The 9951-nt window shown below is 54.8% G+C and overlaps 1 protein-coding gene across 1 annotated transcript; it reads left to right on the forward strand.

Annotated features, from left to right (window-relative positions):
• The first annotated feature begins 4 nt into the window (after positions 1–4).
• On the forward strand, positions 5–7785 carry WDR83OS (WD repeat domain 83 opposite strand). Its single transcript, XM_075346612.1, has 4 exons — positions 5–149; positions 7197–7302; positions 7472–7569; positions 7659–7785. Exons 1-4 carry the CDS (start codon positions 100–102, stop codon positions 7723–7725), a joined length of 321 nt encoding a protein of 106 aa, XP_075202727.1. The 5' UTR covers positions 5–99; the 3' UTR covers positions 7726–7785.
• The last annotated feature ends 2166 nt before the right edge of the window (positions 7786–9951 follow it).

The following is a 9951-nucleotide window of genomic DNA, read 5'->3' on the forward strand; positions in this document are numbered from 1 at the left end:
GTTCAGGGAGAGTTTATTTTTGTACTTCCGGTCCCGGCTCCGGAAGTTCCCTGATCAGCAGGAGATTTGTCTTATTACACGGAGAGGAAGGGAGGAAACATGACCGGGAACGGCGGCAGCGACCCCCGGAGGCCGGGGAAGGTGCAGAGGTGAGGGGGCGGGCTGCTGCCTGAGGATGGGGGCGGAGGGGTTAATGCCGGTCACAGGGATTCATTGGTGTGCAGGACTCTGATTGGCTTCAGTGATCACATGACACAGTGACTGTGCCAGGAGGTCAGAGGGCAGAGCACTCAGTGCCAGGAGGTGCAGGACAATGTCAGGGCTCCTTTATTTTTTCACTTTTAATTCCGTGGACATCCCCTTTAAGCCGGGATTTTTACAGTCTATTGAGGCTGCTCTATGAAATCATTAGGAAGGATTTTGGCTTAAAGGGGATGTCCATTAAAATGTAACCCCAAAGGGCCCATTGTAGTATAATCGATGTTGTATGTATTGGTGATACCTTTTGGCTCTGGGAATCCCCCGGTAGCGCTGTAATATAACCCCTGTACCAATGCTGACCTGTCTGGTGACAGAAGGTTACTTCTATGACTGCCAGGGTAGGAGAATCCTCTGATATCAGCCATGAAGTCCTGACTGACATGGTTCAAGTCACCTGACCACTGCAGCCAATCACAGGACAAATCTGCGGGGGTGTCACTAGATGAGGATGAGAGGGATGGATATTTTCAGAGATTCCGAGTCCTCTGACAGTATTGTATATTGCCTGGACTATCCCTTTAAAGACCCCTATATTAATTGGAGCAAGGTCCGCACAATTCAGCACAACTGTCGGACCGACCGTTTGTATTTTGGGATGTCGGGGGATGCGGATTATTTATGCTGATGTTCAGCACCCAGTCTTTTTGATCTCAGAGGAGATAAGCGTCCGGTAGGCGTATCTGGCAGCCGCTGACTCTCCTGCCTTCATTGTGTATGTGCAGCCAGGAGAGGGCGCTCTCTGCTGACTCTTCCTGAAGATGTGACGGCAGCCGGCGTGGTGGTGACAGCGCGGTGCACAGAGCGGGTAGTCACATCAGGCGTAAAGAATAAAGACATCAAAACTATCAGATCTGAAGAAATTGTTCTTATATAACACATGATATCCTACGTATAGGAGGCGGCTGCCCTGATCCTGTGCTGCCCGCTGTGCGTGCCCGGCAGACCTCCGCGCAGGACGCCCCTGGTGCCGTCATGGCAGGCGCTGCAGACATACAGCTGAGAACGGTCTATCAGTAGTAGGGGAGGGGAAGTAAGGGGTTCTCTGTGGGGTGGGGGTTTTGTTTTGGGGGGGGTTCTGTGCGGCACCCTATGCAGAGGTGTTTTGTATGGCGCAAAGGGGTTTGGAGCAAAAGCATTCTGTGCGAGGTTGGGGTCTCTGTACAGTGTGGGGGGATCTGTGTGGTGTCCTGTGCTAGGTGAGGGGCTCTGTACAGTGTGGGGGCTTCTGTGCGGTGTCCTGTGCTAGGTTAGGGACTCTGTACAGTGTGGGGGGATCTGTGCGGTGTCCTGTGCTAGGTTAGGGGCTCTGTACAGTGTGGGGGGATCTGTGCGGTGTCCTGTGTGAGGTTAGGGGCTCTGTACAGTGTGGGGGGATCTGTGCGGCGTCCTGTGCTAGGTTAGGGGCTCTGTACAGTGTGGGGGGATCTGTGCGGTGTCCTGTGTGAGGTGAGGGGCTCTGTACAGTGTGGGGGGATCTGTGCGGCGTCCTGTGTGAGGTGAGGGACTCTGTACAGTGTGGGGGGATCTGTGCGGCGTCCTGTGTGAGGTTAGGGGCTCTGTACAGTGTGGGGGGATCTGTGCGGTGTCCTGTGCTAGGTTAGGGGCTCTGTACAGTGTGGGGGGATCTGTGCGGTGTCCTGTGCTAGGTTAGGGGCTCTGTACAGTGTGGGGGGATCTGTGCAGCGTCTTGTGCGAGGTTAGGGGCTCTGTACAGTGTGGGGGGATCTGTGCGGTGTCCTGTGCTAGGTGAGGGGCTCTGTACAGTGTGGGGGGATCTGTGCGGTGTCCTGTGTGAGGTGAGGGGCTCTGTACAGTGTGGGGGGATCTGTGCGGCGTCCTGTGTGAGGTGAGGGACTCTGTACAGTGTGGGGGGATCTGTGCGGCGTCCTGTGTGAGGTTAGGGGCTCTGTACAGTGTGGGGGGATCTGTGCGGTGTCCTGTGCTAGGTTAGGGGCTCTGTACAGTGTGGGGTGATCTGTGCGGTGTCCTGTGCTAGGTTAGGGGCTCTGTACAGTGTGGGGGGATCTGTGCGGTGTCCTGTGCTAGGTTAGGGGCTCTGTACAGTGTGGGGGGATCTGTGCAGCGTCTTGTGTGAGGTTAGGGGCTCTGTACAGTGTGGGGGGATCTGTGCGGTGTCCTGTGCTAGGTGAGGGGCTCTGTACAGTGTGGGGGGATCTGTGCGGTGTCCTGTGTGAGGTGAGGGGCTCTGTACAGTGTGGGGGGATCTGTGCGGCGTCCTGTGTGAGGTGAGGGACTCTGTACAGTGTGGGGGGATCTGTGCGGCGTCCTGTGTGAGGTTAGGGGCTCTGTACAGTGTGGGGGGATCTGTGCGGTGTCCTGTGCTAGGTTAGGGGCTCTGTACAGTGTGGGGTGATCTGTGCGGTGTCCTGTGCTAGGTTAGGGGCTCTGTACAGTGTGGGGGGATCTGTGCGGTGTCCTGTGCTAGGTTAGGGGCTCTGTACAGTGTGGGGGGATCTGTGCAGCGTCTTGTGCGAGGTTAGGGGCTCTGTACAGTGTGGGGGGATCTGTGCGGCGTCTCGTGCGAGGTTAGGGGCTCTGTACAGTGTGGGGGGATCTGTGCGGCGTCCTGTGTGAGATTAGGGGTTTTGTACAGTGTGGGGGGATCTGTGCGGCGTCTTGTGTGAGGTTAGGGGCTCTGTACAGTGGGGGGGGGGGGATCTGTACGGCGTCCTGTGTGAGGTGAGGGGCTCTGTACAGTGTGTGGGGATCTGTGCGGCGTCCTGTGCGAGGTGAGGGGCTCTGTACAGTGTGGGGGGATCTGTGCGGCGTCCTGTGCGAGGTGAGGGGCTCTGTACAGTGTGGGGGATCTGTGCGGCGTCCTGTGTGAGGTGAGGGGCTCTGTACAGTGTGTGGGGATCTGTGCGGCGTCCTGTGTGAGGTTAGGGGCTCTGTACAGTGTGGGGGGATCTGTGCGGTGTCCTGTGCTAGGTGAGGGGCTCTGTACAGTGTGGGGGGGATCTGTGCGGTGTCCTGTGTGAGGTTAGGGGCTCTGTACAGTGTGGGGGGATCTGTGCGGTGTCCTGTGTGAGGTTAGGGGCTCTGTACAGTGTGGGGGGATCTGTGCGGTGTCCTGTGTGAGGTTAGGGGCTCTGTACAGTGTGGGGGGATCTGTGCGGCGTCTTGTGCGAGGTTAGGGGCTCTGTACAGTGTGTGGGGATCTGTGCGGCGTCCTGTGCTAGGTTAGGGGCTCTGTACAGTGTGGGGGGATCTGTGCGGTGTCCTGTGTGAGGTTAGGGGTTCTGTACAGTGTGGGGGGATCTGTGCGGCGTCCTGTGTGAGATTAGGGGCTTTGTACAGTGTGGGGGGATCTGTGCGGCGTCTTGTGGGAGGTGAGGGGCTTTGTACAGTGTGGGGGGATCTGTGCGGCGTCTTGTGGGAGGTGAGGGGCTCTGTACAGTGTGGGGGGATCTGTGCGGCGTCTTGTGGGAGGTGAGGGGCTCTGTACAGTGTGGGGGATCTGTGCGGTGTCCTGTGCTAGGTGAGGGGCTCTGTACAGTGTGGGGGGATCTGTGCGGCGTCCTGTGTGAGGTGAGGGGCTCTGTACAGTGTGGGGGGATCTGTGCGGTGTCCTGTGCTAGGTTAGGGGCTCTGTACAGTGTCTGGGGATCTGTGCGGCGTCCTGTGTGAGGTGAGGGGCTCTGTACAGTGTGGGGGGATCTGTGCGGCGTCCTGTGTGAGGTTGGGGGATCTGTGCGGCGTCCTGTGTGAGGTTAGGGGCTCTGTACAGTGTGGGGGGATCTGTGCGGCGTCTCGTGCGAGGTTAGGGGCTCTGTACATTGTGGGGGGATCTGTGCGGCGTCTTGTGCGAGGTTAGGGGCTCTGTACAGTGTGGGGGGATCTGTGCGGCGTCCTGTGTGAGATTAGGGGCTTTGTACAGTGTGGGGGGATCTGTGCGGCGTCTTGTTGGAGGTGAGGGGCTCTGTACAGTGTGGGGGGATCTGTGCGGCGTCTTGTGGGAGGTGAGGGGCTCTGTACAGTGTGGGGGGATCTGTGCGGCGTCTTGTGGGAGGTGAGGGGCTCTGTATATTGTGGGGTGATCTGTGTGGCGTCCTGTGTGAGGTGAGGGGCTCTGTACATTGTGGGGTGATCTGTGCGGCGTCCTGTGTGAGGTGAGGGGCTCTGTACATTGTGGGGTGATCTGTGCGGCGTCCTGTGTGAGGTTAGGGGCTCTGTACATTGTGGGGTGATCTGTGCGGCGTCCTGTGTGAGGTTAGGGGCTCTGTACAGTGTGGGGGGATCTGTGCGGTGTCCTGTGCTAGGTGAGGGGCTCTGTACAGTGTGGGGGGATCTGTGCGGTGTCCTGTGTGAGGTTAGGGGCTCTGTACAGTGTGGGGGGATCTGTGCGGTGTCCTGTGTGAGGTTAGGGGCTCTGTACAGTGTGGGGGGGATCTGTGCGGCGTCTCGTGCGAGGTTAGGGGCTCTGTACAGTGTGGGGGGATCTGTGCGGCGTCTTGTGCGAGGTTAGGGGCTCTGTACAGTGTGTGGGGATCTGTGCGGCGTCCTGTGCTAGGTTAGGGGCTCTGTACAGTGTGGGGGGATCTGTGCGGTGTCCTGTGTGAGGTTAGGGGCTCTGTACAGTGTGGGGGGGATCTGTGCGGCGTCTCGTGCGAGGTTAGGGGCTCTGTACAGTGTGGGGGGATCTGTGCGGCGTCTTGTGCGAGGTTAGGGGTTCTGTACAGTGTGGGGGGATCTGTGCGGCGTCCTGTGTGAGATTAGGGGCTTTGTACAGTGTGGGGGGATCTGTGCGGCGTCTTGTGGGAGGTGAGGGGCTCTGTACAGTGTGGGGGGATCTGTGCGGCGTCTTGTGGGAGGTGAGGGGCTCTGTACAGTGTGGGGGATCTGTGCGGTGTCCTGTGCTAGGTGAGGGGCTCTGTACAGTGTGGGGGGATCTGTGCGGCGTCCTGTGTGAGGTGAGGGGCTCTGTACAGTGTGGGGGGATCTGTGCGGTGTCCTGTGCTAGGTTAGGGGCTCTGTACAGTGTCTGGGGATCTGTGCGGCGTCCTGTGTGAGGTGAGGGGCTCTGTACAGTGTGGGGGGATCTGTGCGGCGTCCTGTGTGAGGTTGGGGGATCTGTGCGGCGTCCTGTGTGAGGTTAGGGGCTCTGTACAGTGTGGGGGGGGATCTGTGCGGCGTCTCGTGCGAGGTTAGGGGCTCTGTACATTGTGGGGGGATCTGTGCGGCGTCTTGTGCGAGGTTAGGGGCTCTGTACAGTGTGGGGGGATCTGTGCGGCGTCCTGTGTGAGATTAGGGGCTTTGTACAGTGTGGGGGGATCTGTGCGGCGTCTTGTTGGAGGTGAGGGGCTCTGTACAGTGTGGGGGGATCTGTGCGGCGTCTTGTGGGAGGTGAGGGGCTCTGTACAGTGTGGGGGGATCTGTGCGGCGTCTTGTGGGAGGTGAGGGGCTCTGTATATTGTGGGGTGATCTGTGCGGCGTCCTGTGTGAGGTGAGGGGCTCTGTACATTGTGGGGTGATCTGTGCGGCGTCCTGTGTGAGGTGAGGGGCTCTGTACATTGTGGGGTGATCTGTGCGGCGTCCTGTGTGAGGTTAGGGGCTCTGTACATTGTGGGGTGATCTGTGCGGCGTCCTGTGTGAGGTTAGGGGCTTTGTACAGTGTGGGGGGATCTGTGCGGCGTCTTGTGGGAGGTTAGGGACTCTGTACAGTGTGGGGGGATCTGTGCGGCGTCCTGTGTGAGGTGAGGGGCTCTGTACAGTGTGGGGGGATCTGTGCGGCGTCCTGTGTGAGGTGAGGGGCTCTGTACAGTGTGGGGGGATCTGTGCGGCGTCCTGTGTGAGGTTAGGGACTCTGTACAGTGTGGGGGGATCTGTGCGGCGTCCTGTGTGAGGTTAGGGGCTTTGTACAGTGTGGGGTGATCTGTGCGGTGTCTTGTGGGAGGTTAGGGACTCTGTACAGTGTGGGGGGATCTGTGCGGCGTCCTGTGTGAGGTTAGGGGCTTTGTACAGTGTGGGGTGATCTGTGCGGTGTCTTGTGGGAGGTTAGGGACTCTGTACAGTGTGGGGGGATCTGTGCGCCGTCCTGTGTGAGGTTGGGGGTTCAGTGCAGTGTGGGGGGATCTGTGCGGTGTCCTGTGTGAGGTTGGGGGTTCAGTGCGGGGATGTTCCTTTGCAGGGCGGGGGTGGGGGTTCTGTGCTGGGGCGTTTTATACGGTGTGTGGGGGGTTCTGTGCAGTGTTCTTCTTTATGGCACAGTGTGAGGATCCGGTCTCCGTCCTTTCTGATTACTTTCCCCGGTAATCCCTCCGGTCTCCTGTGGGGACACATAATCCGTGGTGCGCGGTGACCCTGCTCTTCCAGGAATAGTTTGGAAATGTATATTAATACGAGGCTTCCCTCTCAGCCCCCGCACGGGTGTTTCATGGCCTCAGACAGATGATGCAGCTCCGGTTTATCTCTTTATTCCAGGCTGTAATATAATATGTCTATTGCCCACCTGCTGTGCTGGCAACCCGAGCTATTGCTCCCTGTTATCAGCCATCTCCGGCAGGGGCGAGAATGACAGAAGGCATTACTGTGTGACATATCAGCTGTTCTGCACCTTCCATCTCTCTAGTCCCCATTTTCCAGTGTATAATATGGGAGACCCCTTACACACCATAGCCCCCCGGATGCTGCGTGTCAGGGTCTCTCATAAATCCCATTATTCCTATATATCTGGCCGTGTTTCAGAGATATCATGTGGCCATAAATCACAGTTTAGAAAATCATGGCTGCTTTCTTCCAGTACAGTGCCACCCCTCTCCCCAGGTCAGGTATGGTATTACAGCTTACACTGGAGCTGCAATATCAGATACAGACAGGGGTGGCGCTGTTATAGAAGAAAACAACCATATATTTTTAACTCTGAATGAAGGAGAGCGTTACATGAATTATTACCTCTGTCTGATTCCTCCATCCAGGTATAAACCCCCCACCACGGAGAGTTCTCCCACCCTGGACGACCCAACCCCAGACTACATGAACCTGCTGGGAATGATCTTCAGTATGTGCGGCCTGATGCTGAAGGTGAGTGATGGGAAGGGTGGAGGATTTGGGGGTTGGTTGCTTGGTCATGGTACTTTTGGGGGGAGGGGGGTAATATGGATTATACTCAGTTGTCAGGACATGCTGGGAGTTGTAGTTCTATAAGCATTGTTCACATACAGATACTATATCTATACATGGTGTCTTGCAGCTGAAGTGGTGCGCCTGGATCGCCGTCTATTGCTCCTTCATCAGCTTTGCGAATTCCCGGAGCTCCGAAGACACCAAGCAAATGATGAGCAGCTTCATGTGAGTGGCGGGTGGGGGTCATCATGTCCATCCCCCCCACACACACACCTCCACCCCTCTCATTACTTCTCTGCTTTCTCTCTCACCAGGTTATCCATTTCCGCCGTCGTCATGTCCTATCTACAGAACCCGCAGCCCATGTCTCCTCCGTGGTGACGGCCGCTCCCGCGTTTCTTTACCATTAGTCATTAGAAGAAATAAAAGCTGCTGATCGCACTGTGTGTACAGAGTCTTATTTCGAATGTAGGATGCGGCTGACGCCTTGCTCCCCCTGGTGGCAGGAACTGGAAGTGCTGAAGAGTTGTGTTTATAGCCAGCCCTTCTCTTGCGTGAAAACATGACTTTATATGGTGGCAGAGAAAAATTATATGACTTGGAAAAAAGAAAAAAAAAAAAAAGTACAAAAATTTTTGACACGATGGGGTGAAGGGCCGCCGTGTGGGTGATTACTGCGGTGAATGGTATCCGTAACATTGCAAAGTGTGTCAGTGTCACTGCAGTTCTGGAATTGTTTTCCTGACCTGGGAAGAGCAAAGATATGTCTGCCAGGGCATGCTGGGAGTTGTAGTTTCACATCCCAGCACTCTTGATGGGATTTGGCAGAGCAGAGTCTGATATCTGCCATAAAGATGGACGTACAGGACAAAGACGATGGCTGTTCTGTTCATCCAGTTCTGCCTGGGTCAAGACAGGTAAGGAACGAAAAGGACTGGGTATCGTGGTGATGCCGCAGGCGCAGTGCCTCAGGCACAGATATTAATAATAATTTTATTCATTTATATAGCGCTATTAATTCCACAGCACTTTACATACATTGTGAGCCCCAATGGGGACAGTGTTTCCAATCTAGAGTCCCTATCTGTATGTCTTTGGAGTGTGGGAGGAAACAGGAGAACCCGGATGAAATCCACGCAAACACGGGAAGAACATACAAACTCCTTGCAGATGGTGTCCTTGGTGGGATTTGAACCCAGGACCTCAGCGCTGCAAGACTGCAGTGCTAACCACTGAGCCACCATGCCGCCCCATATTCCTGTATATACCACGACTATACCTGAACTGTAAAATTCGCTGTTCGTTCTGAACACCTTATGTTCGGTGCTGAACACGAAACACAAACTTTTGACTGTATGTCCTGATCCTGTTCAGGTTTTGTCACCTGAATAAAGCTTGTTGAAGGCTTACCAAGCAGCCAATAAGCAAGCTTTTAGGCTGTGAGCACTTCCGGAGCTATCACAGCCATGCCAAGTATAGGCGTAGCTGAGATTGTCCAGGGAAATCACTGTTTTTAAAAAAATAATATATATATAATTGGCGGCGCGGCTGTAACACTTCTTCTAGGTCTGCTCATTATCCCTCATGCACATTCACTACCTCACTCACCCACCATCTGAGACAGCATCTGTGATTGGCTGCAGTCAGACTGCCACCGTCTCTGATTCGTTCCCCTCACAGAGGGCGTAGAGTCCCCCGTATATAGATGCCCAGCGCTAATAAAGCATATGGCTACAGCGTCCAACCGTGCACTTATCTTGGCTGTGTATCAAAATAAGTGCAAAAAATAGATGTGGTTCTGCACCAAACACTATACGACCTGTCCACAATCCTGGGGAGGAGCGGATTAGAAGAAGTATTCCTTTAGTAAGGCTCCGGTTCTGGGTGCTCGCTGATGAAGCAGGACAGCTGTAGGTATGAGGAACCATGTAGAAAAAAAATCCAGCGGCACACCAAATCTTCGGGGTGCATATTAAAAAGGCAGTGAATGACCGGGTGCAGGATCCCTCTCAGACGACGGCTGTTTCGTTTTAAACACTCTTCCATGGGTCCAATGTGAAAGCATGTTTAATGCAAAACGTCCGTCGTCTATGAGGGATCCTGCACCCGGTCATTCACTGCCTTTTTAATATGCACCGTCTAATTTAAAAAAAAAGGAAAGGTTTTTTTTACCGGAGATTTAGTGTGCTGCTGGACTTTTTTTCTACATGGTTCCTGTGTATTAAAATAGCGGAACCACATGTGTTTTTTGTTGTTGTTTTTTTTAATTATTTAAATTAAGAAAAAAAACTGTGTGCGGTACCCCTCGATATTGATACCCAGCCATAATAAAGACAACAGGTGCGGGCTGGTATTCTCCGGCTGCGGAGCCCATGGTTATGGGGTCCCGCACCAGCCTAAAAATATCAGTCTGCAGCCGCCCAGAATTGTCACATCCATTAGATACGACAATCCCTGGTGTGGTGGCAATCGGGTTAATGACAACTCACAGCTGCCACTAAACCCTAGATTAGTAATGGGAGGAGTCTGAGACCTTCTCCATTACTAATACTGTAAGTGGCTAGAAACAAACACTGAAAAAAAAATCACTTATTTGAAATAAAATAC

The sequence above is a fragment of the Anomaloglossus baeobatrachus genome, chromosome 4 (assembly GCF_048569485.1).
Source record: "Anomaloglossus baeobatrachus isolate aAnoBae1 chromosome 4, aAnoBae1.hap1, whole genome shotgun sequence".
Taxonomy (NCBI): Eukaryota; Metazoa; Chordata; class Amphibia; order Anura; family Aromobatidae; genus Anomaloglossus; species Anomaloglossus baeobatrachus.

Coding starts and splice junctions, on each gene's coding strand:
- WDR83OS (XM_075346612.1), top strand. CDS start 100: ATGACCGGGAACGGCGGCAGCGACCCCCGGAGGCCGGGGAAGGTGCAG. Junction 7,303..7,471: donor TGTGCGGCCTGATGCTGAAG/GTGAGTGATGGG, acceptor GGTGTCTTGCAG/CTGAAGTGGTGCGCCTGGAT. Junction 7,570..7,658: donor CAAATGATGAGCAGCTTCAT/GTGAGTGGCGGG, acceptor CTCTCTCACCAG/GTTATCCATTTCCGCCGTCG.